The sequence below is a fragment of the Glycine soja genome, chromosome 1 (genome assembly GCF_004193775.1).
Source record: "Glycine soja cultivar W05 chromosome 1, ASM419377v2, whole genome shotgun sequence".
In the NCBI taxonomy this organism is placed as follows: domain Eukaryota; kingdom Viridiplantae; phylum Streptophyta; class Magnoliopsida; order Fabales; family Fabaceae; genus Glycine; species Glycine soja.
In genome coordinates, this window is record NC_041002.1 from 1,496,870 (window position 1) to 1,523,274 (window position 26,405).

General features: G+C 31.8%; 2 protein-coding genes across 2 annotated transcripts; both read left to right on the forward strand.

Moving 5' to 3' along the window:
• Positions 1 to 2,151: 2,151 nt before the first annotated feature.
• LOC114408493 (probable transcription factor KAN2) lies at positions 2,152 to 7,370 on the forward strand. Its single transcript, XM_028371560.1, has 6 exons — positions 2,152 to 3,224; positions 3,348 to 3,424; positions 4,458 to 4,503; positions 4,609 to 4,768; positions 5,856 to 5,919; positions 6,797 to 7,370. The coding sequence occupies exons 1-6, from the start codon at positions 2,573 to 2,575 to the stop codon at positions 6,923 to 6,925; spliced, it is 1,128 nt and encodes a 375-aa protein (XP_028227361.1). The 5' UTR covers positions 2,152 to 2,572; the 3' UTR covers positions 6,926 to 7,370.
• Positions 7,371 to 21,823: 14,453 nt separating this feature from the next.
• On the forward strand, positions 21,824 to 25,982 carry LOC114408503 (probable inactive shikimate kinase like 2, chloroplastic). The gene is made up of 8 exons (XM_028371571.1): positions 21,824 to 22,079; positions 22,642 to 22,832; positions 22,914 to 23,108; positions 23,386 to 23,447; positions 24,180 to 24,246; positions 24,335 to 24,453; positions 24,927 to 25,103; positions 25,493 to 25,982. The coding sequence occupies exons 1-8, from the start codon at positions 21,894 to 21,896 to the stop codon at positions 25,600 to 25,602; spliced, it is 1,107 nt and encodes a 368-aa protein (XP_028227372.1). The 5' UTR covers positions 21,824 to 21,893; the 3' UTR covers positions 25,603 to 25,982.
• The last annotated feature ends 423 nt before the right edge of the window (positions 25,983 to 26,405 follow it).

A 26,405-nucleotide genomic window follows, 5' to 3' on the forward strand; every position in this document is an offset into this window, starting at 1 on the left:
AAGCCTTAGGCCATATGCCAGGTAATCTAATCTTGGGCACCCTATACATAACATTAACAGACTTAGATATGCATCTAATATATATTGTCACTATGTCAAAAGCACTACTATCTTAGTGTTGAAATGTCTTGCATGTACTTAATTCATCTCCACTATAGCTCATTTGCATCGGAAGAAAGAGTTGCCACCCATACAATTCAGACCTCGGTCAATGAGAGCCAAATCTGGATAAAGAAACAGATCTAGAGCCTGGTTAGAGTCAACCTTAAGCATCGATCTTACGCACTATGTTATAATCAAAGGTATTGATTATCTACAAAATCAATGATATGACGAAATATTTAGCTAAAAGAAAGTCGTTGTACATTTTTGGTTGCAACCTATCCATTAATTCTATTTTCAATAGCTAACAAACTTATATATGTGATGGATGTCATAAAATACTTTCCCTTTTTATGTAAGAAAAAAGATTCTTATATAAATTTAAGTACAGGGGAACGGTAACTCAACAAAGTGAGTAAACTAACTTTGTTCATTAGCACTTTGCATATCAAAACCTCATCAATACCCCCCCGCTGATTGAAATATTTGCATCCCCGGCCTATTCCTAGCAGAAATAGAAAGCTATGTCATGTGTTACATTATTGGACCCAAAATGAGCCAACCCTAATACTTTCCTCTACGACACAACTATAAATTGATTACTAAACTTAATTCCAATTAAGAGCGATTGGTCACTTTGACTAGTTGATTTTGCTATTTATATGCTTGTAATTCATTGTAGTTTAATATGATCAAGATACAGGCACACATATGATGTTGTGTGAACTTGATAGTGACACACATTGATTGGTAGACAGAGATTATTCATACGTCGTTTATCTATATAGAGTGTATTATAGTACCATCCTTTTTTCTTATGGAATGTTATTAGGACCATCCATTTGGATTCTAAAACTCGTAACCATAAAATTTAATTTTGATAGAGTCTCATGACCCACCGGTTGTTTTTTCTTTTTCCGTCAATGTTTCCATGTATCTGTAATTTGCCATGTTTTAGAAATATGCTTTCGTGTGCAAAATTGAAGTCAACGAGGCTAACATTTCTTGGCCCAAATTTTCTGAAGGACCAGGAATATTTGATTATTCCAAGAATTTAATTAATTTCTTGGTTTTTTCCTGATATAAGTTCCATTATAATTTCATTTTTTTCTCTAGTAGAAAACATAGAACATATTTTTTTTAAAAGAAAGAATTGTATTGATTTGATTTCTTTTGTAGGTCTATGCGTATGTGTATCCGAGAAAGAGTGGAATATATATAATTCACTAGTACGTTCCGATGGCTATTTGATGACTTAAGGACCGTATTGTTTAAAGACAAATTTACCCACGTTAGAAAGCTCCTCTTCAATCCGTCACGCAAATAAAATAGGGTAAATCTGAGTTTCCAGTTTGTCCTCATTTTGGGTACAACCCACAAATATACCTTTGATTTTCTTGGTTGATTATAAAAAGAATATGACAAGTATAGGATGGATGGGTCCAAATTTATATATGCTAAGAAGAAGAATGCATGATGTGATTTGCGGAGAATTAGGGTTCATCATGACCTCAATGAGTGGTTTATAATTGGGCTGTTAACAAAACAAAACAAATCCCCAAGATGTTGAAATTTGCGTGCAATCATGATACTGTAAATTTCAGAATTTTAATTTTTTTTTAAGGATTAGATCATGAAAAGAACCTAGCCCTAGGTTTCAGTTCAGTGAAAGGGGGGCTTCTGTGTAGTACGTGTGTGTGCTTGTTAGAAAGTTTAATTTGTAGAGGAAAACAATGCACACACACGTTAAAGGTCTTTGAGAAATGTCCTTCTTTTCCATTTTTAATCCAAAGAAAACAGAAGAGAAAAAAAGAGTATATTTGTAAAAAGGAATAAAAGTTACAAGTTATTTACCTTTTTCTTTTCTTTTTTCCCCTCCTTATCTTAATTTTTTCATTATTTCCTTTTTCCATTCTTTTTTCTCCCTTTCTCACTCTACCCTACCCCCACGTCCACAAAAGAAACAACCTTCTCTCTCTCTCTCTCTCTCTCTTGCCCACCACCCCCTATAGTATAGTCCCTTAAGTGTCATTTTCTCACATATACTTTACACTAAAGAAAACAGCCATTCACTTCACATACCTTGTCATTTCTTCCTTCTCTCTCTCTCTCTCTCTTTCTCTTTGCCCTCTTCCCTCAATCTCAAATCTCTGCTCTGCAACTACTCCAAATTGATTGAATGCTCCAAACTCCATCCACACACACACCTTCAAAAATCTTATTGATTAATTACCCTTACCTAGCAACCTCGTAGCTCCCCCCTCCCCTCCACAAAAACTCACCACACGCTCTCTTCAATCCTTGAAATTTTTCATACTATATATACACACACACACACACACACAATTGCACAAGAAAAGGAAACTTAAACTGAACAAGAGGGGAAAGGAAATCTACACGACTAAGTACTGTACAAGAGAGAAGAAGAAGAAGAAGGCAAAGCAGCAGAAAGAGATAAAGGCTTGTTTGTATGGAGCTATTCCCAGCACAACCAGACTTGTCCTTACAAATCAGCCCTCCAAACGCCAATCCCACATCAAGTTGGAGGAGAAGCACAGAAGAAGACATGGATTTGGGGTTTTGGAAGAGAGCCTTGGACTCAAGAAACTCCATTCAATCAACAATGGCCAAACAAGACTCTTGCTTCGACCTCTCCCTCTCCAATCCAAAAGCCTCAGATAACAACAACTCCAACCTCATTCATCACCACCACTTCCAAACAAGTAATGCCACCACCATCATCAACCCTTTCCAACTACCCTTTCAGCAAAACCACTTCTTCCACCAGCAGCAGCAGCCACTGTTCCAACCTCAGCACCAAAGCCTAAGCCAAGACCTTGGCTTTCTAAGACCCATTAGAGGAATCCCAGTGTACCAAAACCCTCCTCCTATACCATTCACCCAGCACCATCATCTCCCTCTTGAAGCTTCCACCACCACCCCTTCGATTATTTCCAACACCAACACTGGCTCCACCCCTTTCCACTCTCAGGCCCTTATGAGATCAAGATTCTTGTCACGCTTCCCTGCTAAGCGTAGCATGAGGGCTCCGAGGATGCGTTGGACTTCTACCCTCCATGCTCGCTTTGTTCATGCTGTTGAACTCTTGGGTGGCCACGAAAGTATTGTTCATTTTTCTTTTTCTTCTCTTCTGTTTTCTTGATCAATTTTCTTCTTACACCCTTGCTTTCCCTTATGGAATAAGTTAATTCAATTAATCTTTCTTTTTTAATTGGTTTCATTAGGGGCTACACCCAAATCAGTTCTTGAACTAATGGATGTCAAGGATCTCACTTTAGCTCATGTTAAGTCTCATTTACAGGTAATCTATTAAGTTCTTAATTAATTGCACTTGTTTATAATAATCAATTAAATAATATTTGAGGTGAGTGTTTTAATTTTATTAATAGTTTATTCCTTATGAATTTCTTGAGTCAGCTTGAAGCTGGAGGGTACGGTTCTGATTGGAGTTTTAAATGGTGCTTTGTAAGACGTACTATGCATATGCATATATAAATATACGTTTAAAATTCACAGCCTGCATTTACATTACAGGAAGCAGTTAAGTCATCAATATATATTTCAAATTCCAATGGTTTCCTTACAAAGGGTCTCTCAAATTCTTAGCGCTTCTTTTTCTATTAGATCTGCTGCCTCTGCTTCTGCTTCTGCAACCTAATAAACAGCTTTTTGCTTTGGAAGAATGAACCAGCCGAGTTAAAGGGGAAAAAGAGAAAAATAAAATGAGAGAGAGAGAGTGAGGTACTTATCGATTTCTGAAAACAAATAGGACAAACAAAGCCCTATGAATCCAAAATGAGTCGCAGCCAAGCCGAGATCAGACAAGCTCATAGTTCAGTCCATGCCATTAAAGAAATAACATTTGTGTAAATAGCATTTTAAAAGAAACTAAATAAAAATAAATGATAAGGAAGTACGTATATGCCCAACACCATCATTTCTCAATGATCCGTTCCTCAGATATGGGTTTCTTTACCATGCCAGCTTTAACCCTGGTTAGTCACATGCTTCCATGCATATGCATATTGCCTTAACCATAAATGCTTCTGTGTTTGAACTTGTACTGTACTTCCTATCAATTTAATACTCACAAGTTGCAACTTCGTATGCTTTTCTTTTTCTTAGGACAAACTTCTTGGATTTCTGCTAATCTTCCTTTTTGTTTGATGTGTTACATACTAGTAAACAATAATTATAATAATAAGTATTTACTAATATTATACATGGTTTTTATCAGCAGGGTTTTTTTTCGTGTTTTTTTTTAATGTACTATATAAAGTACTACTATATATGTTTATCTAATTAATGTTTATGATGCACAAATTTACTTCCAGATGTACCGGACGGTGAAAACTACAGATAGGGCGGCGGCTTCATCAGGTTAGTGTCTATTTTAGTTTTATATATCTAACATTATTTGAAGATTAAGCCATTGAAATCTAATATTGTTCTATCTAACTTTTTTTTCCTTTGATAATGAATTAGGGCAATCAGATGTGTATGATAATGGTTCATCTGGTGATACTTCTGATGACTTAATGTTTGACATAAAATCTTCAAGAAGGTCTGATCTATCAGTTAAGCAAGGAAGATCAAGTGTTAATCAAGATAAGAAATATCATGGTCTTTGGGGTAACTCTTCAAGGTAATGCAATGTTTCTTACAGTGGTTAAAAATATGAAGACTTGTTCATATTTTATTTTTATTTATAGATAATTAGGGGACTTTTTCCTTTTAATTTTTTGGTCTGATTAATACATGTATCACGTAGAATTATCTTGTTTGAAAGCTATTGAAGCAAATTTTCAGTTTTACTGAAGTCTCCATTTACATCATTAATGTATCACGCAACATGTGCAACATATTTGTTTTCGTAGCAAGTGATATTTTTAAAGTTATGATCATGTTGTAAGCAATTTTTTTCATGTTTCACTTATATATATATATATATATATATATATATATATATATATATATGTATTCCATTCTATGTTTCTCCGGCAGTCATGCTGCAAAAATACTGATAAAAATCGGAGCAATTCATGTATGTCTCATTCACATGAGCATTTCTCTCTCTTTGTTCTTTTCAATCTCCTTTCTCTCTCTCTCAACCTCACATGCAAACATGGTTAGGCGCAAAAAATCACAAAAAGAATAAATCATTTCAGTTTGCTTTGTTCTGTCTGTCCACAAACCATGAGCATCCAATCTCCATGATGGGGTAATAATATACTCTCTTCTAGTGGGTGAAAAGGGAGTAAAAAAGGAACCCACACACACTCCTACATACCATTCAAAGAGACAGGAGTTTGATATTTGCCAAAATCCACCTTAAAAATAGAGATATCTCTTTCCTAAGGATTTTGTGGGGCTCAGGCATTAGCCTATTATATGGGCCCTACAATTGGGAAACTTAGTGTCAAAGCTAAGCCTTTGGTAGACCCATAATTAGAAATCTGGTGCTAAAGCGATTTATGCCCTTTGAAACATCCTTGAATGGTCCTATATATATAGATGTATGCATACATAAATCTAATATAGCCACGGGCAATGAGCTATGAATTGGCTGGCTCCAACTTATTTTCAATCAGCACAATAATTAAGTAAAAGGGGGTTATAATAAATAATTAAGGCAGTAAAAGATGGCTTTCTTTTTCTTACTTTATTTTTTTTATTACATGGCTGGCTTTTAGTAATGGAAAATATTCTTTCCATGTGTTTGGTTGTAACAGGGAAGCTTGGTTGCATGGGAAGACAAAGGCTGATTCTGTTGGAAACGTGCCTTCTTATCTTGAGGTATGTAAAAAATGCTACTAATTACTGATAAATTTCCCCTTTATTGCCTAAAGTTGGCATTTTGTTTCAAAAGTTGTATTTATACACAAATACCAAACTGTGTTTGGAATGCATGAAAGGGAGTTGAGAGAGGGAAAGGAAATATGTTTGATCCTTTTCATCTTGCCATGCACATTATAAAGATGAGAAAAGGAAAAGGCTTTCCATAAAGCTGCTTTGTCCTTCACAAATTCAAATGGGGTAGACCAGTCCTTTTCGCATTTACACTAATTACAACGCTTAAAAAAAACAAAATTTGTGCCGTAAAAGACGTCCCTCTCTAGTTAAGATTTATTAATGACCATATTGAAAAGGACAATATAACCCTAAACCTACCCCGTTTGACTCAATGATCAATGGTCTAGACTATGAAATTATAGGTGACATACACGCACATAAGAATAATAAATGGTTATGGTATACTCAAAAATTAATAATTGGAAAGCTAGCTCATGAACATGCAAATTCTAGCACATAGCAGGCTTTTAGGTGTGCCTATATGAAGTTTCTTTTTCCTCTATTGGTATAAATATTCTGTAATTATTCTCCAAGTCAAATGTTCTTTAAATTGATTCTCAAAACCTGTTCATACACTTCTCTTATGCTACCTAGTTACATGTATCTCTAACTTTTTCCCCTATATCATATTCTCATCATTATACTAGAACTATTATATATTATATTTATTAATTCTTTAGAGTAGGCTCAAGAGTTTAAATAATATTCATAAGATCTTAAATTTAAATTTTATTGTCGTTTTTGTACACAAAAAAGGATAATTATATTATGATATTTGCTTCTTCATTATTAATTAATTATTTTATATTTGATTTTTCAGAAGGAAATGGATCCAAAGTGCCTAAGCTATGAGAGAATATCAGATGGAAGTTCATCCTCAAATCTTTCAGGATCAAGCCCAAAGAAGCCTAATTTGGATTTGGAATTCAGCTTGGGCCAGCCACTTTAATTTGAGATCTCGATCCCCCTCTGAATATATATTATTCATTAGCTACTATGAAGCTGAAAGAGGGTAGAGCGCTGGAATGAGAATCCGGAACCCGCTGAGAAAATCAGAGAAAGAGAAAGCTAAAAAGAAAACAAAAGAGAAAAAAGAAAAGTAAAAGGAGCTAAAGAACACAAGGAGACAAGAAAGACAGAATGCAACAAAAAGGAAGGGGCGAGGGAAAAAAGCATGGCCTTCCTATCAGAGCTCTTGTGATGAGATCCAAATCAACATATTATATTTTCTTGGTAAATATATGAAATCTAATTGATTTGTATGTTTTTGCAATCTGAGAGAAAGAGAGAGTTATGTTAAAAGTATGAAGTGATCCTTGGTAATTGTAATGGAGCACTTTACACTTATGAAATATTTAGATATTTCCACCAAAGAAGTTGGGTTCCTAATCCTATATTCAATTCTATGCATAGGCACATGCTTTACACTTTAGGAACAAAAGAAAGAATTGAGAATATGGACTTAGGAAAAGACTGAAAATTTTGAATAAAGTGTCAAAAAGAATACGAACTTAGTCAAGATACATATAAAGTGGCAATGAACTCACCAAAAAATAAAAAAATAAAGTGGCAACGATAACATATGATATTTTTTTAAAAAAAAAGGAAAACTCAAAAAGAAAAGAATCTGTGTTCCTTTCTTACGCCTAAATAATTTGGTTTCCCGAGGAAATTGCAAACCCATGCGAAATGAAGTGGGCTTTCCTTCTTATATCTCTTGTTTAAAATAAAGTCCTCTCGATTTTCTTCTCTTTTTCTCCTTTAATAATAGACAAAATTTAAGTTTCATATATTTTTGTCATTAAATTTTTCCAAATGTTACACCCTCCCTCTCAAAATAATTATCATTTTAACTTATTTTATATAAATCAAGAAAAAATAATAAATAAATAATAATAATTTTACAAAATTAATTTTCCGTCATCATTAATATTTTAACTTTAGATTTTTTTAGTTCATAATTAATATATAAGGGATATAAATGAAAAAATAATTAATAATATTTTAAAAGTTAAAATAATAATTATTTTATAACAATTTTTTTCTTACACGACTATAATTATAATGGGATGAAAAGAGTAAATAAAAATGAGTAGATGATTTCTTTTAATTATGTAAAATGTAATTAAAATATATTATTTAATATAAAAAATCATTCACGTGTCATTTAATTAGAGAATCTTATATTAAAAAAAATATATTTATTTAAATTTTGTACTTGCTTCTTATTGCTATAAGTTGAGTAGGTACTACAAGACTGATTAATTTGTTATATCACATTGATCCATATATATGTATTTATAATAATTACATTTCCAAATTATTCTGCAATATTTTAATTCAAATAAGCTTTGAGCTATCACAAACGTTTAAGAAATACGCTCGCAATTCATAGTTTGAAAGGACATATTGATCCATTTGTCCCGGACAGGAAACTTCACTAGAATACGGTTAGGAACTATACAGTTGTGGTGTCAAAATCCCTTCGGGTATTTGTAATTAGAGTATGGATAAATTTTGTAAACAAGAATGTCACAGTTTAATTATTTGTTTATATTAAAAATATTGACAAAATTAATAAACGATGATCGAAGATACATATGTTGATTCAACGTTGGTTGTCCAAGCTTACCATTGTCACTCTTTGGTTCCTTGCTGGCTTCGTATTCATTGGTCTGATTGTTGTGTGCGGCAACTTGATCTCTACACATTTTCCTATCTCATATTTATTGAGAAGGAAATATCTGGGATAGAGTAGAACTTCCTAGTTACAGATTTAATTAAAATTTATCTGCATTTTTGTAATATAATGGATTATTGACGACAGGTTTTTATTTTTTTAAATAAATTATTGGGATAAAAAAGGATTGGAAGGAGAATCCTAATCTCATCAAGTTCTTTGGAAAAAATTTATTATTAACAAAAACAATGAGTATTTCACACAAATAATAATCACTCTAAAAAAAACTACATTCTCTAAACAAAAATATCTTTAAGAGTTGCCTAATTTATTAAATTTGAAATTATTATGTTGTTACAACTACATTACATTTTTTATATGTTCTAAACTCTAATATTAATCTTTTTAATTTTACATAGTCTCCCAAGAAAATAACCCGTTTTCCAAAATTTTCCCTGTGGAACATGTGACTTTAATATAACTGGTATAGACTATAGAGAACTCGCAGGTCACGGCTAATTTCCCTTAAGAAGGCAATTAAGAACCTATCACAAACAAAAGACATTAAATCGAGGCACAAAAGAAGGAGATATAAGAAAGAAGAATAATGGCTTTGGATTTGAAAGTACTGATTGCTGGGTTGTTAGCTGAGGCTTTGATTAGTATGTCGGTGTAAAAAGAAGGGTTGATGAAAACAAACAAAAGGAGATGGTGTAAAAATTTAGGAGGAGAGAAAAGCAAAGAGGGTGCTTTAATTTAGCTTTTGTTTTTATTTCAGCTTTGTGCTTTCCTTTTGGTTTTGCACGAATGCATGGAGTCATCAGTCTTCAGATAACCCTGTGGGGTAGTATAATTTTCCCAGCAATAGAAAACAAAAAGAGATCTAGATCACATAGTACCAATATAATCAAACCATAATTGATCCACATTGCTAACAAACAAATAGCTGAGTCATAAGTTTTTTAGTTTATATTTCTACTTGGTAGTTCTTTAATCCCATTGTTTGCGTAAAGATTTCCTCAACACACCGGCCCCCTCCCAAACCACTATTAAATGTATAATAGAATTGGGCTTTATATAAAGTACTATAAGACATATTTTAGTTTTAAAATCATACATGACGAATCATTATCAATGCGAAAACTAAAGAGTAAAGAATATAAAATATAAATGAAATGATAAAATATGAATTTATAAGAAAAAAAAAACACTTCAACTTTCTACTTGCTTAAAATAGAAACAGCACACACATTATGCAAAAGAAAAAAAAAATACTAATAACATATTCTCTGATATACTGCTATTTTTTAAGCACTTTTTATTAGACATGAAATTTATTAAAATTTGTAAAATTACTTGAGTCATACTTCTCAATTGATAAGTCATACATCTACCGGTAATTTTATGTTTTTTAGTAATAAATATTTGATAATGAATAGTGTTAGCACTTAGCAACATATATTCTCGTATGAATGAGGTTTTATATCTTCCTATAAATCTTTCTAAGCAATACATTATAAAGAATATGGTGCTAGTAACAAATTATCTCTCTCAACAAATATTCTTCCATACACACTAACTTAAGAATTTTTTTTTTTTTTGACTATATATGCTGAAGGGACACATGAGATTAACTAAACATACCACACCATGTTGATAACTTGATATCACATAAATCTTTCTAATACGTTATTAAATAAATTATCGAGTAAAAATAATACATATATAATGTTTTAAAAATATAAAAATCATTCAATACTTATCATATAAAGCAAATAAAAAGATTAGTAAAAAGATATTGTAGTAAAATTTAAAATATTATTCTCTAAAAATTTTTCAACGCAATCTCTTATTAATTGAAATTTATGTGGATTTTACTAGTTTAGAAATGAAACCCACATTGCTTCGAAAAAAGAAATGTAATCCACATGAAAAAAAAAATGCATACATGCAAATATCCACATTGACAAGACGAGGGCAGATAGCAAGGTACTCATACATGTAGGAACCACAAATTGAAATTACTAGTATTTCTAATTATATGCAAATCGAGTTACTTTAATTTATTTTTAGTATAAATATATATGTATATATAAATTATATATTTATATTTTGTCTTAATTTCTTTACTTTTTTAAAAAAAAAGATATTAATGTTACCCATAAACATCCTCCCAAATATTTATAAAGTTTATAAATACTCTTTGGCCCATAATAAATGTCATGTAAAAAAAATCAAGCCATAATTCAGTGTCTTTTTTTAATTTTATAATAATATTAATTATTTTTTCATCTTATATTTCTAATAAGTGTTATTTTAATTTTTAATACAATATTAATAATAAAATTAGTTTTATAAAATTGTATTATCTTTTATTTATTTATTAGTTTTTCGTATGAAAAAATTAGAACCACATTTATTATAGAACTGAAAGAGTGCCTTTTTAACATATAATTGTGTGAGTAAAGAACAAAGTTTTTCATCTAAAAAGTTGCCCAAATTTACCCCATTTAATAATGTATTAATAACACTCCTCTTAGTAAATGTGTTACCAAAACAATAGGACTGTCAATTGTTGTCAGATCTGTAAGTATTGATCACTTACGTAAATGCATAAATTCAAAGTTCTTAGATTTGACAATCCATCGTTCTAACAACATCTTTGCAATTTTATATTGCTTTAATAACTTTTGCAGTTGCAGCAACAATATCTGTAATAAATTATTCCTTTATAAGTATATACATGTAAGCACGTGATTTTGTCACTATAATGCTTCTTCCCAATATCATAAAGTTTACTGTATATACACATGCATGTGACGATATATAGTATTGTTGCTTAATTGCTGAATGTCAAGGATGTCTTTTCTTTTGGCAATCATCTCGCCAATTTTGAAAAGTGGGAACAAATCACAAAACTGATTTATTTTTTGGAATTGGAATAGTGGAAGTTCTAATGTGACATGCAAGTACGTACTTTAACTTTTGGACCTTTTGCATTATTTGACTCAGCTTATGAATTTCTCCAACACATTGATTAAATTGGTGCTCATATTAAAATAAATTAAAGGATTAATCGCCGTCTTGTATATGGATAGTAAAAGTCTGTCCCTGAAGCACATTCTTCTTGCTCCTACTCATTAATTTCTCCTAGTTATTGTTCAAATTGGTCTCTTCCCAGAATAAAGAATAACCCACTTAAAAAAAAACATAAAGAATTAATCGTACACCTATGTCTTATATAAGGACGGTAAAATTATGTCCTTATTAAAAGCGCATTTCTTCTTGCTTAGGAAACAAGGGTTAATTTTAAGGACGCTTGTCCTAAATAGCTTAGACAAAAGCTAAGCCAGCTAAAAGCTTCCACCTAATTAAGCTTTAGTACTTATATATATATATATATATATATATATATATATATATATATATATATATATATATATATATATATATATATATATTTGAAGTAGCAATGATGCAGTAATTAACATATGAAATCTTATCGATTTTGGTAACTTAATTATGAGATTCCAAACTTTAATTTCTGCACGCAAGTCCCACAGCTCATGATTAAGGCCTCTATTATTGGACATTCATTAAATTTCAACGAATTTTTAGGTGAAATTTGACACATTTATTTACTTTAAAAAGAAAGTAAATTTCTAAATGTTCATCGACAGAGATGGACTCACTTTCATAATCAAGATATACGCTCTTTTCTTGTTTCCCCACTTCTTTACGACAAAGCTATCTCATCATTTGATTTTGGTACATTAGTACTTTAATAATTAATTTGTTAACGAGTTATCCATTATGTTCAAGTTTCTATATATGGTCTACATCCATTTCATTCGGAATTAAAAGGTTGGCCTAAGTAATAATGAGCAAAAAATTATTGACAAATTGAGCTAATCATAAAGTGGTACATACGCATCAATATATAAAAATAAACCTAACAACAGTGCAAAAGCATTATACATACATTTCATCCTAAAACCGAAAGGAAAAGGGGGGGAAAAAAGAAAGAAAAAGTAAGCAAGTAGGAAAAAAAAAAGTTGGGAACATTTTGTTTCATCTCTTTTTGACGTTGTCTCATTTTCATCAGTGTTACTTTTTTACTTTTGAAAAACTTGCCATGCAAGTGTTACAATTGGCAGCGTCACTTCTGTACTAGGACCCTCCCCTTTGGATCTGTACCTTCACTTATATTAATTAATCAATTTATAAAAAGTTAAAACGCAGCTTGAAGCTGAAGCTGAAAACACATTCATTATTAATCAATAAATAAACAAGATTTGAAAAAATAGGTACAGAAAGCAGGAACCCGTACACGGTCAATAGCAATAGCATAGGTATAGTGAGAATACGTATTTTACAGCAGATCGCAGAGGAGCTAGCCAAAATAACAGTAGTAATAACTGAAGGAGCCAGAGAACAAACAACCCTCTAAAGCCTTGAGCTACTCAACAGTCAACCTTAGTAGTTACTAGTTCGTGCTATTGTTCTCTTTTTTAAATCTGCCAAATATTAATTCAACATGGAAGCACAATAAATATATTCTTCGTATTTAACTTCTATTTATACGGATTTAATTGAATCCTTGAAATGATATTTCTTTTTTAAATAGGTCTGTGCTTTTAATTGTAGGAACCTAATTAAAAAAGAAATAAAAATTTAAATACCCAATTAAAAAAATGATTAGGGGCCTAATTGAAAATTTTGAAATAATTCAAGGACTTACTCACTCAAATTTTTCTCACGCTTTCAATATTCTTCTCAATACTTTGTAGAATGCTTGTGAATTCATTAATTTTAGGTTAAATTACTCATTTGGTCTTTATAATTTCACGATTCGTACTTTTTAATTCTTATAGTTTGAAAGTGATTTTTTTTAGTTCTTATAATTTACATTTTAATTCTCTTTTAGTTCCTATAGTTTAAAAGTGGTTTTTATAGTCCTTATATTTTATATTTTAATTTTTTTTAGTCCTTATAATTTAAAAGTGATTTTTTAGTTCCTATAATTTATATTTTAATTATCTTTTAGTCTTTACTACAAAAAAATATATAAAAATAATTAGCTATAAATTATCAATTATTTTTTATTATAAATTATTTTGCGATAAATTAGTTACGAATTACTTGTTAATATTTTTGTAATTAATTGTAATTAATAATATTACTCATATTTTGATGATAAAGACTAAAAGAAAATTAAAATATAAAGTATAGAGATTAAAAAGACCATTTTCAAACTATAGAGACTAAAAGAAAATTAAAATGCAAATTATAAGAACTTAAAAAATCACTTTTAAATTAGAGAGACTAACAGAGAATTAAAATGTAAATTATAAAGATTAAAAAAATTACTTTAAAATTATAAAAACTAAAAGATACAAATAATAAAACTATAGGGATCAAATGAGTAATTAAACCTTATTTTTATATATGCATATGTCTACATTAGGTATTCTCATCTCTTGAGCTTAGTATTATTATTTTTGCAAAGTTCTAAAGTTAGTATTCTTAAACTCTAAGTATCAGTCTTCCTCACTACTTCTAGTTTCTCCTTATAGGTTCTGTTTCAACACGAAAAATGATAAAATATAAAATAAGATTAATACTAATGTTATTAGTAACAGATTTTTTTTAAAACATATTGAATTTTACTAATCAGTATCGTTAAGATACGTTAAAGAATTAAAAAAAGCATTTATTTTGTAAAACTCATAAGAAATGTTAAAAAAAATTATAATAATATAATTTTTTATCTTTTAATAAAAATAATTTTATTTTAAATTATGGCAATGAGATTTTTTTACAAATACTATTATGGGGACAAAAGTAACAAATTATGCAGAGAATTGGGTTTTTTGACAGGCATAGTGTAGGTGTGGTAGTGTAGTGTAGTGTAGTGTATACTACAACACACGCATACTGAATAGTGAGTGATTCACTTCACATGCTACTAGATAGTTCAAATAATTTATTCATCATTAGGGTATGATTCAATCCTCGGTAGACGATCTGCACCCACGTGTCACGTCAATGTCGTGAATGAAGCCTTTCTCTGTCAGCCGTCAGATCTGCATGCCGTATGGAGAACGTCGAAAACGACCACTGAGGTGAAGCCCGTTTTGGAGCCCTTGTTTTCACCCATGCGTCGTCGTTTTATTCATTTTCTGTGAGGGCCCATCTCTAGCTGACACCTTGTGCCATCGAATTTTCATGCAATCAATTTAATGTTCAGTATTCATGTCAGACATCGTGCACCAAAATACTAATCAATTCAATATTTATAAATAAAAAGAACATTTCTTATATAGTTTTTTCATTTTATTTATCTTTTTGCTTTTGAGCAGAATGAATCAGATAGAGTTGCAGTTGATTTCACTTGGAACGTGCTCTGTAGTCCTAGCTTGCTGTGCATGAGAAAAGGCGAAAGACTTAGCATATTAATGGAAAGAAGCTAATTGGAAAGGCGATTTTTTAGGTTTAGGTATATTCGAGTAATTCTATATATCCATTCTCATATGGGTTAATTGGTGTGTATCATATGTGAATTAAATATGACGTACTATGGTATGACATGGATCTTTTCATCCATGGTCCCAAATTAATGACATGAATATATGATGGAGCTTCAACTCATAATACATTTTCCCCTTTTGTTTAAAAATAAATAAATATGATCTTCCTGACCAGAGTTAACATCTCGGTTTGATGTGAGACGTTACTGAATTGGGTTATGTATTTTCATAGCTATGTAGATTATCCAAATTACGCAATTGGTTAATTTAATGAATTATTATTATTATTATTATTATTATTATTATTATTATTATTTTGTTGTTGTTGTTGGCTTGAGTTTGAACTGACCAGTTTGAATTTGGCCAAATTAAACACATGAGTAACAGTAAGTGGCATGGACGTCTGTGTCACATCCCCTTCATTAGAAGTAAGAAAGAGGGTTTAAGAGTATAATATTTTATTTTATTTTTTGAAGAGAAGAACGCTGCTCAAGTAACCTTAAAAGAAGAGAATAAAAAGTACACGAAATATATTACAAAAATTGTATATTTACAATGGATATCTCTTAACTATAATTAACTGGCTTAAAGAGACAACATTTGATTTTTATAAAAGATTTAAAGATTAATTACTTCATATTCTTTTTGTTCACTAAAATTAATATCTGTCAAGTTCTTACCTGCTCCCACCATATTAACTGGAGCAATATACATGATTTTTCTGTCCACTTATAATATTAGAGAAAATCCTATATGATATGAATAAATCATATGAAAATAAATGCTTCGAAACTACTGTAGTATAGTATGTAGCTTTGGTTAAGTAATTTTTTATACAGTTACGATTTTTTTGTACAAACATTTAAAGCTTTATTAATTATTGCAGGAACAATTGCAAATAATTTTTTTAAAGGCAAAATGGGAACGATTGCAAATCATGGTTTAGAACTTTAACTAAGAGTGAAAATTTTAAATTTCTGGAATAATTTTTCTTTTTTATTTATTAAAAAGATAAAAAATACCATAATAATTTAAACAAAGTAATCATACATAAACTTGTATAAATTAAACGATTGAATCTAAAATTCACATTAACTTCAATTATAATTTTCTTTTCATTCAATAATCGTGATCTACAAAGAGTTAGGCATATATATAGGGTTTTTTGACAGTGTAAGAGAATAAGGAAGTGGAACAGCGATGTGTTGGTGCGAGCGACAACTAGAAGCAAGTTGATGTGGGAGAAAAGACAAAAGAGAGAAATTAACAAAAATTGAGGCTAGCGACGTGTTAGAATACAAGACGACGCATAATAAGGCGAAATTCTCGCGGGAGCCAAAGGCATCATTCTGTTGTTGCGTTTCAAGAGAGAGAGAGAGAATGTGGAAACATAACAAATAGCAACATAGTCATAGGTAGAGAACAAAGGGGATAAATAATATTAGAGAGAGAGAGAGTATGCATTTATGTCTTGAAGAAATCCTTCGCACGTGACAACGGAAGTGACATGTCAAAGAGTGAAAAAAGGAGTGGAAGTGGAATAATAATAACTTGTACAAATAAAAACAAGACATAGTAGTAGCTATTATAACTAGGGCATGGTCAAAGGCATGCATAAGAGAGGGGTGGGGTGAGTAACAATGAAGTAATGAATAATAAATAACTATTCGTTGAGTCAAGGAATTTAATATTTGAATTTTTTAATTAAAATATGAGATTTGATTTTCAATTTAAACCTGAAGAAGTTGTAACTAAGAATATCATTTTATTTTAAAATAGGTAAATCCAGTGGGAAAAGTTTAATCGCGTATACATTTGATAAAATAATAATAATAATAATAAATAAGCAAAGTGAGTAATAAAAGGGGCTATTGAAATGGAAGGTAGGAAACAGAATTCACAACACAAGGAACGAGGCAAAATCATTTAGCAATCCATTGCTTTATGATTGACGCTTCTCTCTCTCTCTCTCTCTCTGTGACCACATTTTAGCATTGTGTTATTTCACATCTACGGGCAGTGCGGGCAAGAGAGAGAGAGAATCTCTCAAATGCGATGGTGACCATTCTTTCTTTCGGTAGTCCCCTCTCCCGTTCTATTCAACCCCAGTCCAGTCTTTTTCTGCCCAGCATTCAAGCCGGGCTACTTTATTTTTTTCATTTTTTTTCTTCTTCTTCTTCCTCTTCAAGTACATGGGACACATCTTCTAGTTCATGGACCTTAATTTTTTTTTGGACTTACTATGATCATGGGTTGGGTCTTGTTAGCTTCAAATAAAAATAAAAATTAAACTAAGCAATTTTATTTTGATCGAGTTTGGTTGAAATTTATTAATAAAAATAGAATAAGCTTGATATTATGTGTTTATATTACGGCTGAAAGAATGCATGGAATTTAGTTTATTTAAAAGTAATAAATTTAATGTAACTTGATTTTTGTGTTTGTAGTTTTTTTACGTACAACAAAAAAGCAATAGAAGAGTAAATTTGAAATAAAATGATTTGTTGAACAAGCAAGAAGTCTAACTTTTCATGAGAAGTGAATCTCAATTTGGTATCCAGACGTCAAATCAAACACAACTAATAGTTATGGAAATGTTACATTTTGTTTCTTTTTTATTCAAAAAAATTACTCCATTCAAATAAAAATAAGGTTTAATTACCTAGCTCTTGATGTGCTACTAATACGATGCATGCCATATATTGAAAAATAACTATCTTTGACAAAGAAAATATAACCCGAGTCGTCTCTATAAAAATTGAGCCGGACTACTTAGCTATTGGATTTTCTTAATTATTCAGCTATTCTCTTGTCAAAAGAAAAGACCTCAAATCAAGTTTAGCCATAAAGTTTTGACAGCTTATTTTAAAACCCAAACTAAAAGAGCAATCATATATACTTTGCTACGCCATTTTGTGGCCCATTTTATGTTCCGATCCATTTGGTTCTTTATTTTTTCTTCGGAGGTTCATTACCATTAATTTGATTATTCATATATCTTCCTCAAACAACCCTTAAATCACTTCACTAGGCTCAAAAAACGTCTCTAGAAATCAGAGACACTGAAACAGTGGAACATTTGGAAGATTAATTTCATTTCAAATTCAGTCTCACTTCTACTTTAAATAGTTCACTTCAAATTTGGGATATATTTATGTTTTAATTCATGTACTGATTTTATTTTTTTGTTTTGTTTTGCTGAGGATTGTTTCGGATTCGGCGCAGTTTCTTGATAATGTACAACTTCGTGAGTTTTGGCTTACTATTCTTGAATAAAAAATTTGACATAATTGAATCTATATGGAGTATACCATTAAAAGGGTATTGTTTCAAATATACTACTATCTCACAACGAATGTTTTATGTTAATTTTATACTAGAGAATTAATTATAATGTTCTGTAACACTAATATAATGTGAATTAATAATGGCTACCTTTGAATGATAATGGTGGCGAGTGTGGTATTCGTTAAAGTTGAGGGGTAGGTGGTGACGGAAGTTGTCAGGGGCCAGAGTCAGTATGACTTTATCTTTATCCCAAAGAGTCTGAACTGTGAATCATTCATTCATAATTACTTCCTTTTAATGCTTTTGGCCTTAGCAGGATGTGACGTTTGCTGAAACATTTTATCTCTGTTGTGCGACAACAATCACAACAATGCTTTGCCATGTAATATATAGCAATCCACTTTTCCTCTCTTTATAATTTTTTTTATATATATATACACCTACATCATGCATGTGGACCACTTATTCTTCTTCTTATATTATTATTGTTCTTAAGTAACAGACTGACTAAAGAGAAGAGAACCCTAAGTTCATGAGAGCAAGATTTCAAAAGGAATTCAGACATGCATGCCAGTGGCTTTGTGGAGTGTGGACCATTCAAAATTGAAAAGACAAAAAAAAAAAAAAAATGATCCATTTTATCAATATCTTTTATTAACTTTTACACAGTACAATATTTTCTTAATCTTCTTATTGTTATGTGTCACGCCTACGGTGACTTGCTGGCTTTTGTTTTTTAATGTACATGGTTATGCGTATTTAATTTTTTTCCCATCTTATAACATCTCCTTTGGATCCATCAATTTTTTTGCAGTCTCTGTTTGTTGTCTATTATGTGACTAATATAATTCAGTATGGTTGACTCGCATGCCAAAAACTTAATAAATTTTGGTCAGCATTGCAGTGACACCGTAGACGTAGAATGGGTCCAGTGTGTCAATAATGTAATGTGCCATTAATTAAAAACAGACGTATGTGTACGCGACAACCATTTATTTAAAACACATACAATTTATAATTGACCCATTCATTACCTACATGCATAATGGGAAATATCTCTACTGAAGATAATGTGTTGGCTTGTCTGCAAATATATACTGTATATATTACATGTGTTAATCAGATAGGTCTTCTCAATTTTGTTGGTTAAGGGCTTTCCAAATTCCAATTGTGGTAATCTATTATAATGTGACATTATTTCGAAATAAAATTTAAAAAATAATTGGACTGACATAACAAGCATGGAGTAAACAATTCAAAGACTAAATCAACAAAAGTAAGGTGACAACAAGTGTCAAGCAAAAAATTCAAAGGGGAGAATAACTATAAAATTATTTTTTATCACCTTTAATTTATTTTATATAATAGATTCCTGTACTTGTGTTCAAATTTACAAACTATCTTTGTATTTATAATTTTTATAAACTTCCCTTATGCAGTCACATTGCTTACAATAATAATGCGATTCATAAAATGGAATCTCAACCTCCAACACAAAATTGTGGTCTAGACAGAGAAATCCATTGAGCCCAACAATCACAGCCCAACCTCTTGTAGATATTTATAGGCAATTACTATTTCCACTTCCCCTCTTTATTAATACACTTCCCTTTTCTTTTTATTTCCTTAAAATACCCTTGTAAATATACACTCCTCCCTCACATTCTTCAGGAAAAGGTATGCCTTACCCATGCCACCCAACATTACAATGAGACACATAGCATAAAAGCCAACAATGGTCTTTACAAGTGTTGCACCCCCCTCTGTAATCAAAATATTTATTTTTTTGACAATGTTAATTCACTCCCCCCTCCCCCCACCCCCCAACCAGACGTTCCTATTCGGATATTCCTAAGAATTCTCAAAAACCAAATGAAATGTAAGTGTATTAAATTGGCACACATGAATTTTTCCGCTTGCCCTTGATAATGTGATATTGAAACGTGTTGGCCTAATCCTCCAAAATCTCACACAATATGCACAAGTATCCTACATATCTGACCAAAAATTTATAATTATTAAACCTATTATTACAACTACAACAAACATGGTATTGGTTCCAAGTGCCAAGCATACAAAGAAACATTGAAGGAGGAGACATGGGAATTTCTTTGATTGATTTGACATTTAGGGTTTCGTGAAATCAATTTAGAACAAGATTGACTATTGAAGCTTCACAGGATTGAGATTTTCTTCAACATAACTCTTGTAAATGTTGAGATGCTTGGTAGGGTTCTAGGCACACAAGGCAAAATTGGGAGTATGGTGTAATTGGTAAATTTGCAGATAAAGGGAGTGTGCTTTTCAAAAGAGCGTGACGGAGAAAGTGATGAAGGAGAAGTGTGCATTTACAATGGCAATTTGGAAAAATAAAAAGAAAAGGGGAGTGTATTAGTAAAGAGGAAAAGTGGAAACAACAATTACCTATTCATATAGGGCTCGTGTGAAACAAGGAAACCCCTGCAAAAAGGCACGTGTTTGGGCCCAAAGAAAAAGGCATGTATATGTTTTGGCGAAAAAACAAATGCCAGGAATGTTACAATTAAAAGCATGTATGGTTATAAGTTGAAGTAGTTTTGGAGAATAAACTCATTTTTGTATCATGTTTAGTTACCTCCAAAAGTGTGTTTGCAATGAAAATTTTGTCTTAAAATTCAGTTTTACAAAAGAAAGATTTGAGTTCTTTTTGCTAACTTAAGTTTAATTTAAACTTTAAGTTTGCAAATTTAAATCCAAACATGCACACAAGATATCATGATTATCATGATTATAGTATCCCAGGAAAAAAAAAGTAGATGATTATCACTAAAACAAAGTAAAAAGAATATTTTGGGCATGACAATCAAAAGAAAACGATATAATGAAAAAAGATTAGGGGAAATGGATTTGAAAAATCAAATAAAAATATTGGAAACTCAGTTAATATAATGGTTTAGGAGGTATATTTCTTATCTGAAATAATCAATTCCAAATCTGAACCAGAAAATAAATTTATCATAATTAATAATATTGAATAAACCAGCCCATTAAAAACATTAAATAAACTGTAGAATATTTTTATATTCTTGAGTCAAATTGTTAACACGTACTCAGCAAGACTTATGCTCCTGTTTTCAAAAACATGAGAAAAATCAATGTATTTAATTAAATTTTAGTCACCTTTTCCTCTTATGAATTGATTTAGAAGACAATCTTGATGAGCAAAATTTTGGTAAACCATTAATTTATCTATTATATAGTATACGATCCAAATAAAGGTTTAGAGATAAAGAAATATAAATAATGAAATAAAATGTTTTAGATATGTGAAGTGTCCAAATGAAGAAAGAAGCAAGAAATTGGGTTACTCGGAGCAGCCCAAGTCCAAGGAACCACATAAGCAAAAACGAAGGCATCATAGTATCATATTGTTATCTGAAATGGCAACTGTTCCTGCTCGTCTCTGTTATCTCTCCACAAACCCCACAACCAGAAACCTCAACTTCTCAGTTTTAAAACCAAATGTGTTGTCACTGCGTTCATTCTCTCTTCCTCAAAAACACTATCTTCGTCTCCGTCCCTGCAAGTGTTCCTCCACCGCCCCCGTGTCCACCACCACCTACGAGGTAACATCAATACCTTCCTTCTCTTTCTTCCAACACAAACAAAACCAAAATATCTAAATAATTAAATTGAAATTTTAAGAAAATGGGTAATTAGTTGACTAGGACCTAATGATGGATAAATATGTCTCACGAGTTGTTAATAGTGTCATGAAGTTATTGAAATGTCTAATGGTTGTTAGCTTTGCCTTACAAGTAGTTAAAGAATAAAATGAATATGATTGTATACAATTATCAGTCTTTACTTTTGGCGCTAATGCTTGAATATACTTCACAAATGGTTAAGGGCCTCTTTAAGAGAAGAAAAATGAAATGAACTTCTCAATAAGCTAAAATGAGTTCTCCATATGGAGAACTCATTTTAGCTTATTGAGAAGTTCATTTCATTTTTTTCTTCCCCTAGAAGTGCTTCTAGAGAAACTTACCCGAACAGGCCCTAATAGTGTCTAAGGTTGTTGAAATGTTTAATGATGATTAATTGTCCGAGTGGACACTTTTTTTTCTTGTGTGGAAATACACTTCTTTTTATATCTGATACTAGCTAGTTATCAAATTCGACATGCAGTTTTCTGATGGTTCTTCGGAGGTGGAGTTAAGATTAAACATAGGAGGTTTGGATGTCCGAAGCTCCAGAGATATATTGGTTGATACAAATGATACCTCTTTAGCTATCAGAGTGTTGCGGCCAGGATCTCCCATCACACTCATAGAAACTAATCCTCTTTTTGATAGGGTTAAATCCTCCGAAACAATATGGTTGGTTTCTGCACTTGAAAGTACTTGGAAAAAATCTGGCTCTAGTCTTTGGCTTCTTAGTGATTTGTCTGATTTGGACAGGTATATAGATGATGATCAACTTGTTGTGAACTTCAAGAAACAGGACCCAGATTTGAAATGGCCTGACATCATGGAGTCCTGGGAATCACTTACTGCAGGATCTCCACAACTTTTGCAAGGGACATCCATCTATCTTGTTGGTGATTCAACCGAAATCAATCAAAAAGTGGCTCAAGAGCTAGCAACTGGTCTTGGGTATCTTGAGTCCATTTGTGATTTTAATTATCAATATGAATCTTCTGCCCAATAACATATGAATCTTGTTTCCAGTTTCGCATATATTAGTTACCACTTTTGAGAAAGATCTTTTCCTGCTGCATGTCCAGCTCTAGATGTATTCAAAATTGCACAAACTTAAATCACATTTTACAGAGACATTATAATATCAAGGGATGATGCACTTTAATGTTAGATGATTGGTTTGTAACTTTCATCATGGCTTATAAAATTTAGTGCTTGGTATCCTTCTCAGGTACACTCCACTGAGCACGAAAGAGTTACTGGAATTATATACTAAGCAGACTGTGGATTCATGTGAGTGTGATTGCTTTTCCTTGCTTTTCATTAACAAAGCTTTTCTTTTTTTCGTCTGTGTTGCAGGTTTCTGACAAGTATGTAATTGAGACAGTTTCTGTATACTAATATTCTAATACTATGTATCGTCATTGGCATTAACATCTTAAATACTACTAATGGAGCTCTAGGATCAATCTAAGGATTGCCTCCATTGGTGTCTTGCAAAATAAGATTCCATTAATTTTAGGTACACCTCACTTCAATGGTCGAAACTGAAAGTTGAAACTAAAGGAATATGCCAATTCTTCTTAGCATATGAAGAGTCAGCATCTTATGGAAGCTGCTGAGATCTGATAGTGCCAGTTTGTAGCCATTTTGTTACTTTCATTGACACATCTGTTACAAAGGGAGAAAATGATGTCTTTTTTCCCCATAATTTTGTGATTGAAAATGCTGCATTTGTTTGAAGCTTCAGTTGTCTTCTATCACATTTCATATATAAATTCACCATATCCTTGCACACTGTCTTTCTCCCTTTTCCCTCCATTATTCTTGCTGCAATTTATGTTTTGTTGTCAACTGACAGTTTTCTTTAGTCAAACCCTCTCCCCTCCCTGAAAGATACTACGATTGTGGTGCATATTATTTTAATATCAGTGGAGATGGATGCAACAAATGCATGCATCAGAGTATTTGGAGTGACCTAAATGTTATATTTTGCTGTGTATTAACAAGTGTAATGAATTCCAGGGCTGCTCGCTGAAGGCTCTGACTCAGTAGCAGAAGCAGAAAGTGCTGTACTTGAAAGCATAAGTAGGTAAGTCAATGGTTTCATTTCATTTTCCGAATCATTTTGTTATGGGGAACTAACAGATTTTATCTGCTGCATCTGCGTGGTTTGCCAGTCATGCTAGGGCAGTAGTTGCAACATTAGGAGGGCAACACAGTGCTGCTGGAAGAGCTGGTAAATGGCAACATCTTTATGCAGGATTTACTGTCTGGTTGTCAAAGACTGAAGCACTAGGTAATTTCTGTTAATCAATCTGGGTTGCCTTTTACAGGATATTTGTCTTCATTCCAACCTTGCTTTGAACCTTCAAATTTATTCTTGACTAGGAATTAAAAAAGAGTTAGAGTTACCTGAGCCTTGACTTAAGTCATTCAGAAACTTTTACTGCTATGGGTGGGGAATTTAGGAGGGGAACTGGGGGAAGGAGAAGTTTCAAATAAATCTCACCTTGTTTGGGAATTTTTTATAATGAGGAAGGTAAGTGGGAGATTACAATATGTAACTTCCCTTACTAATTTTTATAAACATCTTATTCCACCAATTTGGAGAACTTTGGAGGATTTTTGTTATACAAAGGGAAGGAAACTTATTGATCCTCCCTCCCCCTTCTTTTTCTTCCCCACACTTACCCAACATACATATGTCCTTGCATGGTTGCTTCTGCATTCTGTTTTCAGTTTAAATGATTTGGAAAGCTTGAAATACAGATGAAGATTCTGCAAGGCTGGAGACCCATAAAAACGTCAAAGATGGCATAATTTCATACACAAATGCAGATGTAGTTGTTAAGCTACAGGGCTGGGATCCTGCTTATGCCAAAAGTGTGGCACAAGCATGTTTAAGTGCCCTAAAACAGTTAATCCAGTCAGACAAGAAACTTCCAGGTACTTTTCCTACTTGTATAGTGGGTTCAATGCTCTCAGGTTGATTAAATCCATTCATTAGTTGTTTCATTTCAGTGATAAAATTTTTTAGAGTAGGTCACTTCAATATTTCTGATTTGTGGACTGCTACCCCGGACAACTGCTTTTCATCGAGATTAGGATGTTATTTCATGGGGGGATAAAATGGAAAGACTGAAATAGGAAGGTTTAAGATGAGGAGTGCATCAGGTCAATGAGTATCATTCCTTAGAGGGAAGGAACAAAAATGGAGGTGAAATGACTAAGGGGGCATTTTACAAGTGGAAAGAGGAGGGGATTTTAGATTGAAAATGGGAAACTTGAACATTTTTTATTAGCCCATGATTGACTTCATCTCTATCATCTTTCAGGTAAAAAAAGCCTCTACATAAGATTGGGATGTCGGGGTGATTGGCCAAACATCAAACCCCCTGGTTGGGATCCATCAAGTGAAGGTAACACAACTCTTGGTACACAGTAATGATGCTTGAAATTAGTGAGTAACATGTAATTTGTTTATACAAGTTTTTCTGCCACAAATGTAATATAAGAGACAGCTTCATTGATGTTATTCTACTCAGCAAAACCAAAAGCTCCGTAGTTTGATAACTAAGTGATGGATGCTGTAACATAATTAAGGACTTGTTGGTCACAAAACTGGTCATACAACCTTTTGAACTGCTGTGGACTGTTTCGATTAAAGGAATGGCGGGAAAAGTAGCCAAATGATGATTGGCTGAAGGGTAGACAGATTTTCTGTCTTGTTGGAAGAGACAAGGAGTTTGCGGCTGATATAAAATGTGATTAGCCGTTCAATATGTAATGATGACAAAATTCAACCTCTCACTCCTTTAAATGGGATTTTACGGACCAGTATCCTTAAAATATTGGTTAAATAACTAAAAAAATGTATTTATTATGAAAATTATAAAAGAACATAAAAAAGTCACAAGCAGCTTAATTTTATGCATTTTAATAGAAAGTTTCTAATTTTTAGTTCTTTAACCATGCTCTAAGGCAATTGGTTAACATCTCTAACAAATGCAACCCAAATGTATGTATGATTGATTTTCTGGTCTATCATCTCGTCTAATGCAAAAGTCTAATAGAATCAAAGTGAAGGTAAAAGAATCACATTTTTCTTTTAAGTAAATTGTAATTTTGGTCACTTCACTAAAATGTCCAATTTTAGGCTTTTAATAAATTTTACTTGAATTTGCCATTCCTAATTGTTAAAGTTGTTATAATCAAGTCTTCCAAATTGTTTTGTTCTATGTAAAGTCG

Bases quoted from the DNA above. Each gene is read 5' to 3' on its own strand.
- LOC114408493 (XM_028371560.1), top strand. From the start codon at position 2,573: ATGGAGCTATTCCCAGCACAACCAGACTTGTCCTTACAAATCAGCCCT. The intron at 3,225-3,347 runs GTATTGTTCATT...TGGTTTCATTAG, and splicing joins ACTCTTGGGTGGCCACGAAA to GGGCTACACCCAAATCAGTT. The intron at 4,769-5,855 runs GTAATGCAATGT...TGGTTGTAACAG, and splicing joins CTTTGGGGTAACTCTTCAAG to GGAAGCTTGGTTGCATGGGA.
- LOC114408503 (XM_028371571.1), top strand. From the start codon at position 21,894: ATGGCAACTGTTCCTGCTCGTCTCTGTTATCTCTCCACAAACCCCACA. The intron at 23,109-23,385 runs GTATCTTGAGTC...TATCCTTCTCAG, and splicing joins GAGCTAGCAACTGGTCTTGG to GTACACTCCACTGAGCACGA. The intron at 25,104-25,492 runs GTACTTTTCCTA...ATCATCTTTCAG, and splicing joins GTCAGACAAGAAACTTCCAG to GTAAAAAAAGCCTCTACATA.